Source organism: Sminthopsis crassicaudata, chromosome 1, assembly GCF_048593235.1.
Source record: "Sminthopsis crassicaudata isolate SCR6 chromosome 1, ASM4859323v1, whole genome shotgun sequence".
Taxonomy (NCBI): Eukaryota; Metazoa; Chordata; class Mammalia; order Dasyuromorphia; family Dasyuridae; genus Sminthopsis; species Sminthopsis crassicaudata.
This window is the reverse complement of record NC_133617.1, coordinates 350,189,125-350,206,214: the sequence shown is the minus strand read 5'-3', so window position 1 is coordinate 350,206,214 and position 17,090 is coordinate 350,189,125. Positions and strand designations below refer to the sequence as shown.

General features: G+C 38.3%; 2 protein-coding genes and 1 long non-coding RNA gene across 17 annotated transcripts in view; 2 read left to right on the top strand and 1 right to left on the bottom strand.

Moving 5' to 3' along the window:
* BRD9 (bromodomain containing 9) overlaps window positions 1–11,055 on the bottom strand; it is a 47,485-nt gene extending 36,430 nt beyond the window's left edge. For 7 of the 14 annotated variants that reach the window (XM_074279175.1, XM_074279178.1, XM_074279179.1 and 4 more), the window contains exons 1-3: window positions 10,862–11,046; window positions 6,206–6,426; window positions 5,244–5,376 (exon numbers count right to left, since the gene is read on the bottom strand). In XM_074279175.1, the coding sequence (XP_074135276.1) occupies window positions 5,244–5,376; window positions 6,206–6,426; window positions 10,862–10,913 (406 nt within the window). In that variant the 5' untranslated portion in view covers window positions 10,914–11,046. Of the gene's footprint in view, window positions 1–5,243; window positions 5,377–6,205; window positions 6,427–10,861 lie in introns of all 14 variants that reach the window. The other 7 variants (XM_074279181.1, XM_074279182.1, XM_074279186.1 and 4 more) reach the window with 4 other exon arrangements.
* On the top strand, window positions 5,386–10,286 carry LOC141549564 (uncharacterized). The gene is made up of 2 exons (XR_012484380.1): window positions 5,386–5,505; window positions 9,841–10,286. It is a non-coding gene; the product is annotated as an uncharacterized LOC141549564 (long non-coding RNA).
* Window positions 11,056–11,216: 161 nt separating the features above from the next.
* The window catches only part of TRIP13 (thyroid hormone receptor interactor 13), a 29,945-nt gene continuing 24,071 nt past the window's right edge, over window positions 11,217–17,090 (top strand). Inside the window, exons 1-2 of one of the 2 annotated variants that reach the window (XM_074279189.1) lie at window positions 11,217–11,271; window positions 11,457–11,558. In XM_074279189.1, coding sequence (XP_074135290.1) covers window positions 11,467–11,558 — 92 coding nt within the window. In that variant the 5' untranslated portion in view covers window positions 11,217–11,271; window positions 11,457–11,466. Of the gene's footprint in view, window positions 11,272–11,300; window positions 11,559–17,090 lie in introns of those variants that run through there. The other variant, XM_074279190.1, reaches the window with a different exon arrangement.

The window sequence follows — 17,090 nt, the reverse complement described above, 5'->3', positions numbered from 1 at the left end:
AATCTGCTGGTCTTGATTTTAAACTTGTTTTTTCATGAAAAAAGAATTTCTTTTGTCACCTTCTATAATGCTGGCTATTTTCTCTCTCATACTCTCAATTTAAGCCTGATTATAGCATGACTAAAGTCCCTACTAGGATGATTTTAGAAAGGCCTGGAGAAACTTACATGAACTGATGCTAAGAGAAGTGAGTAGAACCAAGAAAACATTGTACACAGCAACAAGATTATATGATGATCAATTCTGACGGATGTGGCTCTTTTCAACAATAAGGTGATTCAGGCCAGTTCCAATAAACTTGTGATGGGGAAATCCATTTGCACTCAAAGAGAGGACTGTGGGTAGTTGTAATGTTGTTTGGTTTTCCGGGAGCTCTTGAGAACAGCCTTCTTTTCAGCAGGTTCATCGCAAGAATAGCCAGGTGTTAAAAGTCCAAAAGTCTTTATTATTTCCTTCACCTGGTGTTCAGCTAGCTTTTTTATAACCTTCAGAGTGGACTTGGTTTCAGTGGAGAAAATGTAGGTGGTGTGAGATGAAGTGAGTCTGAGTCCAAGGGTTTGTGCTTCAGCCTCCATCCACCACAAAGGTGGAAGATGGAATGAATCTGTCTCTCCCTCTCAGCTTATATGCTCTACACTGAGTGCAAACCAATCATTATATCACTAGGAAATCATTATTTGTTGTAAGATTAAATCAATTATACTGAACTTAGAGAATTATTAAGCACCATGCTAAATTAGATAACCATTGTCTCATCAATTCCACTGAATTAGAAGCTTGTAAGAATCCTAGTTTTAAGTACAGAGTTCTGGCCCATAAACACATCCCACTTTCTTTTGTTTTAGAACACAGGGTAGTCATACCCTCCCTGACTTCTCAAGGAGGTGAGAACCCCAAAAAGGAGGTGATCATGCCCTCCCTGACATCTCAGGAAGGGAGATGAAAACCAAAGAAAAATGGTGAATCAAATTAGATGAGGTTTCTGAAAAGATCTCACTTGAAACAGGTATACATGAATCCATCAATATTGTAGGCATTACAAACAAACAACATGAATAAACATGAGGAATTATATATGTCCATAAGTCCTAGAAATAGTCCAAGACCAATCTATTGTCCATTATTTCATATGTCTGAGAATCCAAAGATTCCTGCAGATTTTGAAGCCTGTATTAGTCTTTTCATGTCTCAGGAAATCCAATGATTCATGCTGGTTTTGAAGTTCTGTAACAATCTCATTATCAGCCATGCCCTTTCAGTGTCAGAGGTTTCTTTCTTTTTTTTTTTAAATTAATCTTACAATTATAAAAAATTTTTTTGACAGTATATATGCATGAGTAATTTTTTTTATAACACTATCCCTTGTATTCATTTTTCTAAATTTACCCCTCCTTCCCCTAGATGACAGGCAATCCCATACATATTAAATGTGTTACAGTATAACCTAGATACAGTATATGTGTTCAAACCCAACTTTCTTGTAGTGTCAGAGGTTTCTTAGGTTTCTCCTTTGTTTCCAGGTTTTTCTCTTTTTCTGTCTCTCTCCAGGTGCTCATTGGCACTCATTTGATTCCTTTTCTATCTATAAAGATACAAGCAAACCCTTTCTCCCATGCAATTAACCTATCTAGTCCCTTCCATTCACCACTTTCTACATTTCTCCACAACATCTGGCAATTACATTGGAGCTGCTTGCATTGAATATGGCCCTTCTGTGAGGTTAAAAAGCCTGTATTCTCCCCAATTGTAATCCCTTTCTCCCATCTGATTGCTTCTTTTTTTAATCAATCACAAATGTTCTCCCTTCTGGAAAGAGGGACAAGATTGCACAAACTCCTGTTTTAGTCAGGTTTAAGTAAAATCTACTGAAAAGAAAATTATGAGAAAAAGGAATCTGGGGAATTTTTTTCTTCTCTCTTCATTTTGGGTCACTGTCAAAGCTAAATTGAAAATAATGAGTACCAGAAAAATGTCTTCTGAGAAGTATTTTTGATAATGGAAGGAAATATAATTTTAAAAATGATTCTCTACCAAGACCTTCATTGGCTCCCCTGTCTTAGGATAAACCTTTTACAATATGGTTCCCATTTATCTTTATAGATTTACTTTATCACATTATTCCCCTTCATAAATTCTCCATTCCAAAATGGAACCAGGCATTCCCTATACGTGAAATTCTGTGCTATTCTGCTTCTTGAATCCCTGGCTTAAATTATTCTATGACTCAGCTCTCACATTCTACCCAAAACTTTTTCTGAAATTGTTTTATATTACTTTGTATTTACTTATTTGTGTCCATGTTATATTCATCTAGTAAAATGCTCCTTAAGGAACAATTTCATTTTTATTTTTGTATTTTCAGCACTACAAACAGCTTGGTGAATCAAACGAAAAATAAATAAATAAATAAATAATCATAATATTTACATCTAATTAGCTGCCAAGTCCTACTGTGCCTACCTCTTCAATATTTCTCTTATCTATCCTTCTTTTCAATTTATTGGGCACTAGACTATGATTATGTCTTTCCAAATCTCTATTCCTATTGTTGCTACCATAATCCCAGAGTCAAGCCCTTATTAAAAATTACTTGGAATTCTGAAATAGCCTTTAACAGGTATTCCTACTTCCACTATCATTGCCTTCTAGTCTCATCCTTCACACTCCTGCTAAAATAATTTTTCATATTCTTTTTAATATTCTTCAGTGGCTTCCTTTTTAGTAAAATCTGAACATCTATTCTTGTCATTCAAGTTCTTATACAACTTCTAACTGCCCTAACTTTACAACCTACGGCTAGATTACATCCTTCCACACATTCAAAACAAAAGCCAAACTAAACACCTTGCCTAAATCCTACTCATGTTTTGCAATCTCAAGGCTCTGTGCCTTTTTTGCAGCTTTTTCCATGTGGGATATAATCCTTTCCAACTCTTCAATAATGATTAAATGCCTACTATGTGTAAGACTGCAAGATGCAAAGGCTACAAAAACAAAATAAAAAATGGTCCCTAGCTTCAAGGACTTTAAGGTATATGGGAACTATGAGGAATAATATGACACGAATAATAAATCTAAGATAATTTGAGGGGAAAATTGCTCCCTTATTCAAGTCCTCAAATGACACTTTTGGTTAATTCTTAAGGTAAACAGTATAACACTTTGAATTTATTTGTATATTACTATTATATTCATGTTTTAGACAAGTTCTTTGACTATAAGGCCTACATAAATCTACATAAATCAAGTCCAGGTCAGCATCACCAATTACCTAGTGGTATATTTACAAATGGATATACTAAAGACTTTTCAAAATTTAATATGTCTAAAACAAGGATTCATTACTTTTGGCTCGGGATAGTCTAACTCTTAACTCTGCATTTTCACTGGTTGTTCCTTAAGCCTGGAATTCTCTCCCTCCTCATCTCAGTTTTCAGGTTTCCCTTACTTCCTTCTGGTCCAGTTAAAATTCTACCTTCCATAAAAAACCTTTTCCATCTCCCTTAATGTTCAGTTTTCTCTTATAAGATTATGCCCTACTTCTCATGTGTATGTGTTTGTATTTTTTTTGGTAATAGGTGCCTATATATTGTCTCCTATTAGACAACAGGGTCGAGAACTTGAGAACTAGGTTGGTTTGCATCCCTAGCAGGCTGCACAGTCAGTGAGCGAGACAATAAGCATATATTAAGCTTATCTTATGTGCCAGGCACTCTGCTAAGCACTTGAGATGCAAAAAAAAAAAAAAAAAAAAAAAAAAAAAAAAAAAAAAAAAAAAAAAAAAAAAGGCAAAGGACAATCCTTGCTTATAAGAAGCTTACAGATTGATGGAAGAGACAATATGCAAACAACTGTATAAACAAGATGTAGACAAGATAAACTAGACATCAGCAATAGAGAGAAAGCACTAGCATTAAAAGGAATCAGAAAAATCTAGTAGAAGATGGACTTTTTAACTAGGACTTAAAAAAAAAAAAAAAAAAAAAAAAAAAAAAACCTAGGACAGTAAAAATGCCTGATGTGTGGAAATAGTATTTCCTGTGTGGATCAGCAAGAAGGTGAATATCACTGGATCACAGAGCAAATAAGGTGTAATAAAACTGGAAAGATAGAAGGGGGGTTTAGTGGAGAGAAGGTAATATGGTCAGATCATTACTTTAGGAAGATTAATTTGACATATGAGTGGCGACAGGGAGACCACCAATAAAGAGGCTATTGCAATAGTAAGGGATGAGATGCTAAGGATCCAACTAGAGTGGTAGCAGGTCAGAGAAGGGGGCATATATAAAAGATAACACAAAGATAAAATCAACAGAATTTTGCAACAGCTTGATTATAGGTATGGAGAATAGGCAATGGAGCATGACATTTAGGTCACAAACCTGGGGGACAGGGAGGATGATGGTGCCCTAGACAGTAACAGGGAAGTTTGGAAAGGAAGTGGGTATGAAGGGAAAGAAAATGAATTTCAAGTTTAAATTAAATTAAGTTTAAGATGTCTATGGAACATCCAGTTTGAGATGTCTATGCAGTTATAAATGTGAAATGTGAAGATTAGGAGATATTAGATCGAATAAGTAAATATGAGAATCAACAAGAAAGAGATGCCAATTGAGACTATGGAAGCCAAAATTACCAAGTAAAATAGTATAGGAGAAAGAGAGGACCCAAGATAAAAGCTTGGCATACAACAGAATCTTAAATACTTATTAACTTGACTTATTAATGCTTATTATTTTATTATTTAAATGCTATCAGTTTGTTAATAAGTGTCAAATATAATAAGATTTCCATAACAAAGTAGGGCAGAAAAAAAGGAAGGTATATGGAATTTCAAATGTCTATTTTGTGTACAGCTTGCTTTTCCTTTCAAACATATTTTATAAATTCCACAGGTGACTTTGAAAGGTCATTTCATTAAAAAAAAAAATGGACTTCATTCCTTTTTATGAAAAAAGTTTTGACCTGGACAGGAAAGGTTATTGATTGTTTTTTTTTAAATCAATCATAAATGTTCTCCCTTCTGGAAAGAGGGACAAGATTGCACGAATTCTACTTTTAGTCAGGTTTAGGTAAAATCTACTGAAAAGAAAATTATGAGAAAAAGGAATTTGGGGAATTTTTTTTCTTCTCTCTTCATTTTGGGTCACTGTCAAAGCTAAGTTGAAAATAACGAGTACCAGAAAAATATCTTCTGAGAAATATTTTTGATAATGGAAGGAAATATAATCTTTCTTTCTTACCTGGTTGAGTTCGGCATGCTCTGATTGGTCTATCTGGAGGTGGTTCAACTTCCACTTTCTTTCCTGGATCAAAGTCATCAGTCTCTCCCTCAGTGTCACAATGCTCCTTTTCTCGCTTCCTCTTCTTCTCCTCCTAAAAAGTAAAGGGAAGGACTATTTGTAGCAGTGAGGTTTAAGAATAATTAACCTCAAATGGCTGACCTGGGATTGATATAATTTAAAGGACATGATTTCATCAGTTGGGGGAGGAAAAAATATTCTGGTAAGAGAAATCCATTCCTTTAACTAGTCTCAATGTCCCTCCTTATTCTCAATACCCAGCAATTGTTCTAAATGTGACACTTAAGTCAAGAAAAGCCTCAAATTTTCAAAACTTCCTAGGACCCTAAAACTCAGTAAATGTTTACTTTTTTGAGGCGTTGATAAACATGTAGGACTTTGAAGATCTCTTTTTTAGTAGCAGTTTCTAAATTAAATAGATCCCAAGCTATGTAACTCTCAATCCAGAAACTCAACAGAAATTCACTCTTTCTGAGGAAACTTAATTTGGCATCACAAATGATAAAAGCAAGGTACTTTTATCTAATATGAAGGAACAGACTTTCCTCTGGAAAAATACTATAGAGAGATAATTTAACAATATATTGAAGAATGTGGAAGTAGAGGAGCTGAATGAGATAACTAGCTCTGCCATTTACTACTTATATGATCTTGGACACAATCCTCTTCATCTCGCCGAGACTCAGTTTTCTCATCTATAAGGGGTTAAGTCAGATTAACTCTTGAGATCAATTCTAGTTCTAAATCTATGATGCCAAGATTATCTTGCTCAAGTAGGTAGTTTAAAAAAATGTTTCTATGAAAACATTTTTGGGAAGAAAAAATTCTGATAAAAATGGAGAGATGACATTTCCAGATGTTGAAAAGACAGTATTATCATGGCATATGCAGGCATTCCTTACCTTTCTTTTCCTTCTTTCCTCATCATCAAGGTGCTTTTCTTTTTCTTTCTCAGATTTCTTTTTCTTTTTCTTTTTCTTTTCTTTATGACGTTCTCGCTCATGATCTGATCTGTCGTCATAATAACTAGAATCGTGGCCTGATCCCGAGAGCTCAGTAACTTCACTTCCTCCAACTTTAAGGACTAGTTTCAATGGCTTCTCCAAGGGCTTGTCTACATAATCTAAAACAAAATAAATATTCTTTACAGAAATAATTTTAAAATTCACAGCAAAGATTTTATTTAGAGAAGTACTGTCTAGCTGACAAACTCTTTCCTACCTTTCTAAGACGGCAGTTATCTCCTCTCCCTTCCACATCCTGATAGCTCTCTACTCCAAACTCCTCACAGGCTAGAGATGGGGTGAAGTGGAAGGGAGGGTGTTGTGGCTAGGCCGAGCCTGAAATGGCAAGGCTGGTTAGGGTACTAGCATTCAGCAATCTTGCCTGCCTTCTTCCTCCCTTGTGCTTGTGCTCCCTGCACCACCACAGATGCCACCGATCTGGAATGACTGGCATAAAAGCAGATAACTGGGCAATGACCCTGAAAGAGGGGCTAAAAGTGCAGGACTATACCAAACCTAGCACACTGACATGCTGAAGCACAAAAGGAACAGTGCTGGGCCCAAGAGCCCTCAGTATAAAAGCAAGTGACCTAAAAGTCACTTTAATTCCCCGCCCCCTTGGACTAGTTGTTTTTATTTTTATATTTTTTTTATAATTAAGGGGCAGCCAGGTGGCGCAGTGGATAGAGCATCAGCCTTGATTCAGGAGGACCTGAGTTCAAATCTGGTCTCACTTAACACTTCCTAGCTGTGTGACCCAGCCTCAGGGAAAAAAAAAAATCATAATTTTAATTTTTTTGACAGTATATATGCACTAGTAATTTTTTTTTTAAACAACATTATCCCTTGTATTCATTTTTCCAAATTTTCCCCTCCCTCCCTACATTCCCTCCCCTAGATGACAGGCAATCCCATACATATTAAATGGGTCACGAGAGATGAAAGCAAGAAGTGATGGTTAAACAAAATAAAGGGAAAATATAAGATAACGTAGGGAAAATCTGTTATCAACACAACATCTAGTTTAGGAGACAAAAAAGTTGAGGAGAGCCAAAGACTCATTGATTAGCTGATTTACATTACATGGAGGGAGATCACCAATGGGTTCCACAGAGTGATTATTTGATTTGATTTGTTTAACAATTTGCCAAAGAAAAAGAAGGCAAGCTTATCAAATCTGCAATATGATACATAGAACTCCCTTTGATTATAGAATCATGTTTCAAACAGACTCTTGATAGGCTAGAATACTGAGCTAAAAATTAATACAATGATCATGAACCTGGTTAAATTAAGTATCAAGTCCTATACCTGGACTCAAAAAATATTACAAAAAAGACAGAAATTAGGAAGGTTTGACTAACAAAAAAAGGCCTTTGGAGATTTATAGTGGACTACAACCTCAAAGACTCAGGAGTAGGATAAAGCAGCCCAAAGAGCTATTGCAATTTAGGCCAAACTTTTATACTGTAAAATGTACAGACCAAGTGAATATTGTCATACTCTGATCTAGTTAGACCACATCTGGAGTTTTGTGCCCCATTTAAACATTATATGTCAAAGAGGTCACCAATAAGTTGGAGCATAGTAGAGTTAGAGTGGCAAAGAAAAGTGAGAAGACTTAGAACAAAGAATTGATCTCAACTGAAGAAACATGGAACATAACATTTAAAGGTGAAGGAAACCTTAGAGACCACTTGACAAATGAGCTTAGACATTATTCTGTAGATGAAATGACTAAGATCAGAGAGTCTAAATGCCTTGTTCAAGGTCACAGGGGACAGAGTTATGACTTTTGGTCTGGAGAATTCTATGAGACACAAAGATTGCAATGTGGAAGACATGAAACATATTTTATTTAAGTTAGCTCTCAAAGGCAGAATTAGATACGATGCAGCAAAGTTACAGGGAAAAGATTTTTGACAGAATATGATAAAAATTCAATTCAACAAACTTATTAAGTGCCTATTAGGTACAATGTAGTGTTAGGCAATGGTGACTCAGAGATAAACTAAATAGGGCCCCTCAAACAGCTTATATACTTTGGGGGAGAAAACAACATGTACATAGGTAAATAAATACAAAATCAATATAAAATAAGTTAAAAGTTGGGGAGAGTCAGAAGAACACAGGTGATTAGAGAGACTCGGAAAAAGTCTTGTAGGAGATAACATTTGAAATGAACCCTAAGTGGGGGTACAAAAAGCAAAGATAAGCAAACAAGCATTCTAAGCAGAGGGGATATCTTTGCAAAAAAAAAAAAAATGATGGGAAGATAGAATGTCATATGGGGGAAGAACAAATAAGCCAGTTTTGTCTAGAACCCCGTATAAGGTAACTGAATATGGGGATCAAAAAACTATGATTATCAGTAAATGTTTGATTTGTATACCTATTTTATATGCCTATATGTATATATACAGAGTGTCATAAAAATTTCTTGGGTAAAAAGAACTCATAAGTGAAAAAGTTTTAAGAAGTCCTAATTTAGAATGTTAATTATTAAAAGGAATTAGGTGTGCAGGGGGGAAGGAGAAACAACCAGTTTTCACTAGCTATACAGTCTTTAACACCGAAATTTAGCAGAGAGCCAGGATTACAGTAACATTTTTTTCCTTCCTCTTGGTCTGTCAGCAGAGTTCAACCTTAGAAAATAATTACAATTTTGCTCTAAAGAGATCATCAATAGGGAGATATTAACTATAAGGGAGTTCTTACAATAAACAAATCAATAATGACTTCTATATAAAGATAAAATTAGTTCAGAGAGATAAAGTATACAATTCTTTCCCATATGAAGGTTATGATTACATAAAATAAAGAAGCTAGTTAAAATGACCTCTAAGATGCATTTTACCTCTATGCCTATGATGCCTATCTTAAAATCACTGGGGCCTCCCTAGATGCTAAAGAACATGAATTTCTTCTCCATTTAAAGAGAAGAAGAAATAAAGATATTCACAAAGTCTGCAAAACCATGTCTCCCTACTTGGTTTAGCCCCAAGTCAGAGCAAATCCAGGATAGTAACTAAAGACGGAGAGAGAAAGCCTCAGAGCTCTGTAGGGCCACTTGAACAGAAAGAAAGTAGATGCAAGAGCTACCACTACATGTCACTTAACCTCTACAAGGTTTTTGTTTATTTTAACAAAGGCATTGCTATATATCATTCTTGGATTATAAAGAAAAACCAAAAGATAGCAGGTCCAGATAGGTGGAATATGATGTGGAAAGGTAATAGGACACAGTGAAACATTTTGTTATTATCTAGAGCTCAGCTTCAACTGTGGCTGGCGACCCCATATGGGGCCTCCTAAATGAACGTGGGAGTCACAAAACTATGATTTATTTTCAGTAAATGTTTGATTTGCATCCCTGGGGTCATGCAAAAATTTATTGGACAAAAAGGGGTTGCCAGTGGGAAGTTAAAAAAAGTCTTGATCTAGAGGGATTTCACTGCCACAGAACAGAGCAGTGGCTATAAAATACACTCCTCAATTCCTAAGAAATTCTCCCTTTTCTCTTGTGACTCGAGATCCCAGACTGACTACCAGGTGGAACAGTTTAATCGCCAAAGCCACAAGCAACAACTAGACCACAGGAGCGGACTTTTGTAAAAAATCTTCTCAGCAAACGGAAGGCAAGAGTAAAATACTGAATCAAGGAATCCCTGGAGCTCAGTTCTCAGCCTTTCAAACGCAGCAGCAATGACCTTCAGAATTTAGGAGTAGCCCAAATCGTCCATCCTTAGGAAAAGTAGCAAGTGTAGTAAGGCGCAATGAATGCCACGAGCCGAATGTGAGCAACACCAACCTAGAATATGGGCAAAGCCACCTGTTCCATCTAATCCGGTACAGGCAGTGCCGCCTTACAGTTACTTGGGGATGACACCCTATTTTAAGAGAAAGACGCTCACGGAAATTCTACAAGCACTGGCACAATGTATTACAATTCAATTCAATACAACAAATATTTATTAAACTTCTAGGTGCTAGTCTACTGTGCTAAGCAAAAACGCAGAAGTTACTCTGCCTCCAAGGAGCTTAAGATCTAGTCAATCAATCAATAATCAATAAACACTGAAGTGCGGAGAAAACTCACTGCCTCAGTGACTTTGGACAAGTCATTGCCCCTTACTGGGCCTCAGTGTCCTTATCTGTAAAGCGAGGAGCTGGCTTGGATGGAGGCCGAGGGGCCATTCCAGTTCTCCGAGGAAACGACCGCCCAGATACCTCGTACTTTCTCCCCCCGGCTTACTCGTCCCCCCCAGCCTCTGGGGGCCGCCCCCCGGGGCAAGCACCTCCTCCAAACAAGGTCACGTGCTCGGCGAGGGGAGGGGGAGTCCCCCCGCGGCGCCGGAGGCTCGGGGAGCCCGCTCGGGCCGCCCCTCCCCCGGGGGTTCTGGAATCCCGGGCCCCTATGTCGTCACAAAGCCGGCATTGTGGCGAGCGCGCCGAAAGAACGCCGGCCGCCCCATCCCAGGACAACCCCCCCCTTGATCCATCTCTCCCCCACTCTACGCCCCTTCCCGCATCACGGCCCCGGCCCGCTCTCACCGTTGTACGACGATCGCCACTCGGTCTTGTGCTTCTTGTGCTTCTTTCCCATGGCGGGGAGGCCGCCGCGGGCGGGGGGCTCAGGCGCCCCCCGCGGCCCCCCGCAGCACCCGGGAGAGGCAAGGAGAAGGTGGCGGCGCCGATTCCCCCCCAGGCGGCCTTCCTCCCTGCCCGCCTGCCCCCCACCTCCTCCTCCGGCTCTTTGGCTCTTTTCTCCGCCCCTCGGGCTCCCTCCGCGCCGCGGGGATTGGGAGAGAGGCAGGGAGGGGGAAAGCCCAGGCTCCGCTGGGCGAGGACCGGAAGTGACCCCTCCTCCCGCGGGGTTGGGAGGCGGGCACGACGCTAGTAGTTCCGGGTCGCGGGATCAAGCTGTCGCTGGCGGCAGATTCGAGCTGCTTAGGGCGGACGGTGTGAGTGGCCTCACTTAGTTCTCGGAGCTCGGGGCTCGGGACTGGGGGAGCGGCGCGAGGCGCGGCTGGGCTCGAGGCGGGACTGGGCAGCGCGAGGTCCGGTCGGGCCGGGCGGGGCAGCCTTGTGCCGGGGGGTTGACCGGAGCCCGCCCGCTCGCTCTTCTCTCCCCGGGTTCCTCCCCCAGAGGCGGCGGGATGGACGAGGCAGTCGGGGACCTGAAGCAGGCGCTTCCTTGCGTGTCGGAGTTACCCGTGATCAACGTGGAGGTGCATCTGCGCTGCAGCAGGTCAGAGCCCCGCCCCACGAGGCCCTCCCACCTCGCCCGCTTAGCCGGCTGCTCCGGCTGGCTTCTCCATTTCTGTACACTTCTATTAACTAATTTTTTCCGCCTCACTCTTACTTCCTAATTTGCTTTTAGCGTTAATTAATAACATTTTAATACATTTTTTCAAAATACAAATGTCTTTTCTTACTACTCCTTTATCTCCTAACACCTTTTTTTTTTTGCAGTGAACAATAATAATACATCAATTAATGTTTTCTATTAACAATAATTTATTTTCTTAATGTGTTTTCTGCAAAGAGGAATAATACGTCACCTAACATCTTTTTTCCCTACGTCATCTTTATTTCCTAATCTGTTGTATTTTGCAGAGACCAATAATATGCCCAGTAGGATCTGACATTGCAGACCAGGGAGCATGTGCAAAACAGGGTGCACTCATCTCTCTTCTTCAGGATCCATGCTTGGTCATTATAATTGGCACTCATGGACACCCACTTTGTTACTCTGCAGATGCTCCTGTAGATATTTTGGTGGATTTGATGCTTTTCTTTATACTACCTTAGAGTACATGCCTACGAGTGGAGTCACTTTGCACACATGGGGTACATTGTAATTTTTTTTCCTTAGGCTTTTTTCTTCTTTGTGAAAGGATGCTCCAAAGCAAGCATCCAAGTCATGTTTTTAGTAGCGTGTCACCTTTCATGCATGGCGACTTCTCTGCTCAGTGATCATGAAGATAGGAGATTTCAAGCAGGACCTCACCTGCTCTCACTCCCTTTTCTACTTCTTGCTCTGGGCTTCATAATCAATTCTAGAGAGTATTGTCATTTGATTACTGAAAACTCCTGAGATAATTCCAGACCAGAAACTCCTTTCCCTAGCCACCATTTCCTCCTATGTGTTCCTTCCCTGGTTAAGATTTTGGTGTTGGGGAGGGAGATAGGAGGGATAGATGCTATCTCTTTGGTATTATGGGGACAGGGACATCATTTGTATCCATAGAATTCGGATATGATCGGCACTTTCACAGTGAATACTTAAATGCTTTTTCATTCATTTCAGATAGAGAGATGTGGATTAAATAATTAAATGACCTCGCTCAGTAATTTTTCATTGTGATTTTAACCAAGAGGTCTGTGTTGGAGTGCCCTAGGAGTTATGCGCACAGAGAACACATCTCAAATTTCCAAATAATTCAAAGCTAAGAGGCATAACTAGTAGTCTGGAAGGCAGAATTCCTGACAAACTAGAGTACAGGCTTGTTAACTAGAAGGAGTTTGTAATCTAGTGGCTAGAGCTGTACAAAGCATGCTAGAGATAGGACAGTCAGAAATCAAACAAGTTCAATTTTAAAAGTGAGGAAAATACAGGCAGAAGATGTCCTCAGAAGAAAGGCGCATGACTTTTGGCAGGGGTAGGTTTTTAAGCATGAAACCACAGAAGGCCGGACCACAACCCACTCATTCTTAGGTCTTGAGAATATAGTTCTCATGACAGGCAGACAATTTTAGGACAATACAGGTGTTTTTGGGTCCCATGGGAACAGTCTCCAAGTTATTAAATGAGCCTTGTGATTGTCTCAATCCTCAAGGGTCATTCAGCTGGATACAGAACCAAAATTAGTGGCAGAAACAGGAGTGCAGCACCTGTTCAGTTTACTTAGCACTTAAAATTGTTAGAATATCAGAAAATGTGATTGATCACTTTCTGCTGCACTGTGTTAGCTGTAGCTCTAGCTTTCAGGTGAGAATCCCCCGGAAACTGGGCTAAATAGTTAAAATCATAAATCTCAATTCTGGGACTTTGCTGATGCTGAGATCATCTAGAGGCAGTGTGCAAAGGACCTTTTTTGTGCAAGGTTAAAAGCACGGCTTGCTGGGCTTAAGGTATCAATCTTCACATATATTCCCAATGAATTTCATTTTATTAGATTAAGCTTGTCAAGATATATGAAGATTGATATGAGAGTAAGAGATGAACTTCACAAATATAAGATAAAAACATGGTTAGAAAAACATTTGGAGATTTTAATGAATTGCAAGCTCTGTGTGAGTTAACAGTGTGGTGTGATAGCCAAAAGGCTAATGTGGCACCGACCTCCATTAAAAGGAAGATACCTTCTAAGAATAAGTAGCTGTCCTATTTGCCCTGCTTAAACAACTTGTGTAGTATTATGTTCATTCTGATCATCCCTGTTTAATATACAATCAATTAGGTAGAGTATCCAAAGGAGGACAACCTTTGAAAGGCCTATAATTGTTACATATGAGTATAAATTGAAGGAATTGGGAATATTTAACCTGAGCGGAAGACTTAACTGTGTTCAAGTATTTGTAGGATTAGGATTGTTTGTTCTATTGAGCCCCAGAGGACAGGAACTTGAGAAGTACCAGAGATAAATTTATGAGATATGTATGCTTAACTGTAGAATGCTTGGGAGAAGTGAGGGGGGTGGAGGAGGAAGAGGATTTTAAAGGGGAAAAAAGAATAAAGTAAAAAATACATAGCAGAGAACAAAAAATAACCTACAAGAAACAAAGATGTATAATCATGAATATAATTTCTTCTGTTGGATATACTTTCTTGAAATGGAAATTTGCTGTTATATTTTGAATCCTTTATGATACCCTGCTGGGCACACGAAATTTTTTTCCTTTGCTATCTTAATTTTTCTCTTCTTATTTTGTATTTAGTTCAATTTTAAAAAGTATTTGCCATTTCCTTCTCCAGTACTGCAAATATCTGTCATTAAGTATATTTATGTATGTGTGTGTGCATATATATATATATATATATATATATATATATATATATATATATATATATATATATATATATATATATATTTATATATATATCTATTACCCCACTGATGAAACAATGGGGGAGTTGGCATAAAACTAGTGAAAAGATTGACAAAAATGACAACCTATTTGAAGTAAGAGAGCTAGAAATTAGATCATTTATATCTGTGTCTGTTGCCCATGAATAAGAACTGAGCATTGGTATTGTAGGTATTGCATCCATTGGTCCAAGAAGCATGGGATGGGAATGAGGACAGCATTGAGCTACTGACCATGTGGACATGCATTATACTACAATCTTTTCTCACTCTCAACTCTGACCTGAATCAGAAGTCATATAGAATGATGGAATTTTGAGATGTCTAGTCTGACTTCTGCATTTTAATGGCTGTGATTATAAAGTGAAGTGTCATATGACTATTTAGTGATAAGATCAGGATTTTAGAACCCTGGTATTATGGCTTGCAATTCAGTGCTCTTTTATATCATACTGCTTTGTTTATGGAATTTTAAACTAGCCAGTCTAGATTCTAGTATCATTTTATACTCTTGAATTTCTTACCTTTTTAAAATCATGGTTGCTCATATCTTAACAAACCACAACCCTGGGTTACTCTTCTACCCACCTTCTCTGCTTCTACTTATTCCTGCTAGAGAAAGTGACACACAATGGCATTCTGGGAAAGAACTATGGAGACTATGTTTTGTTTTGTTTTTTTTTCTCTCCAAACATGACTCATGGAAATATATTAAGAATGAATGTACATATATATTGGATATCAGATTGCTTGCTGTCTTGGGAAGGAGGGAGGTAAGGAAAGAAGCGAGAAAAATAGAATTTGGAACTCAGAATCTTAAAATAAAAGAATGCTGAAAGCTATTTTTACATGTGATTAGGAACATTATTACTACTAAAATTAGTTAAAAAACAAAAAAAAGAAAGTGATACAGTGAGGCTACCACACATTTGTTAACTTTTCTTGACATTGAGGTGTTAAGTAATAGAGTGCTGGCCTTGAAACCCCAGTTTCAAATCCTACTTTCAAAACACATTGGCTGGGTGGCTCTGGGCAACTCAGTTAACTTTTTAGTACTCTAGGTAACTCCAACTTTAAATAGAAGAGAAGATAATGGCCTGCATTGGAATAGAGAATGTCCTCAATTGAGAGTTAACTGCTACCAGCAAAATTGTAGGTCCCATCTCTATCCCTATTTCAATCTTAACTCTGCTCTATGACTACCCTTTTATGCTTCCTTTTGTGACCAGATTTTCCATAGCTGCACTGGACAAAAACCTCATATCCTTCTCAGGTTTTCTATATTAGTCTGTCACTATTCCTTCTTGCAGAAGGCCCTGGTTTTAGGACAAGTGTTCCTAATTCAGATGAACTGTATCATCTCTCTTTTTATCAATCTAGGTTTTCGAGCCTGTAAATTCCTTTACAGGGGACTCTGCGCCATCACTAGACTGAATTTAACTATGTGTCCTTGCGCCGAACCAAAAGGGGTTACCCCTTACCTAACTCTCATCATTTTCTCCCTCCAGTCTCTATACACTAAATTTTTCCCAGATATATATGAACATATTCAGGTCTCTTTTATCTTTTAAAAACTTTCACTTGAACTGTATTCTCTCATATTAGTATTCTTTTACCTTCCTTTTCTAGCCAAAATCCTAGAAAGATTTTAATATCGATCTCTATTTCTTCACCTAATTTAAAAACCCTTGCTGGAAATCTTCCAAACCTTTTAGTTAACTAAAAAATGCTTTATCAAAGGTTACCAGTAGCCTTTTATCAGTCATCATTTTTATTTCTCTAGTTTTATCACTGTTGATCACATCTTCCTCATGGATATTCTTATCTTCCTGGCTTCTGTGAGAATATTATTTTTTCTTTTGCTTGTTTAACCATTCATTCTCAGTCCTTTTCACTGGTTGATCATTGTTCTCTTGCCATTGTTCTCTTGCCCATTAAGGATGAGTATCCCCTCTCTGTCCTTGCCCTTCTTTTCTCTCAATAATTTTTTTGTGTATGATATTCTAAGTATTAATGGGTTCTATAAACATCTCTGTGCCTTGTGACTCCCCTACCTAAACATCAAGCCAAAATCTCTTTTCTAAATTCCTACTCTGCCTTACCAAATGTCTGCTGGATGGAATGCATTATCTCTATATCTTCACTTTCTAGAATCCCTAGATCTTTACCTTCTTTCAAGTTCCTTCTGATAATGTCCTTCCTTAAATTACCTGGTTATTATACCTCATAATAAAATTTAGGTTCCTTAATGGTAAAAGAAGTTTTGGTTATTGTATGCTGAGGACTTCACATAGTGCCTTTACAGAGTAGGGGCTTCAGCAGTATTTGTGAAGTGGATTTCTCAATGAGGGCAAGTAGGGATCATGAAGGGTAGGCCTTAAATTTGTGTTATGTCAGGAATAGTTGAAGGAAATAGATATGCTTAGCCCAGGGAAGAGAAAACTTTAGGGGGTTGGGGAGAAGTTGAGATACCTATCTTTGAGTAGTTGAAGGGATATAATTAATTAGAAAGTTTTAACTTGTGTTTGACCCCAAAAGAGAAGACTAATAGCAATAGATGGCAGTTGCAGAAACATGTTTGAACTTTGTCAGGAAAAATTCACTAATGCTTTAGAGTCTTCTAAATTGAAATAACTTATCGTCCCTTTTATTGTAAATCTTCAAACAAAAACTAGGTGATCATTTGTTGA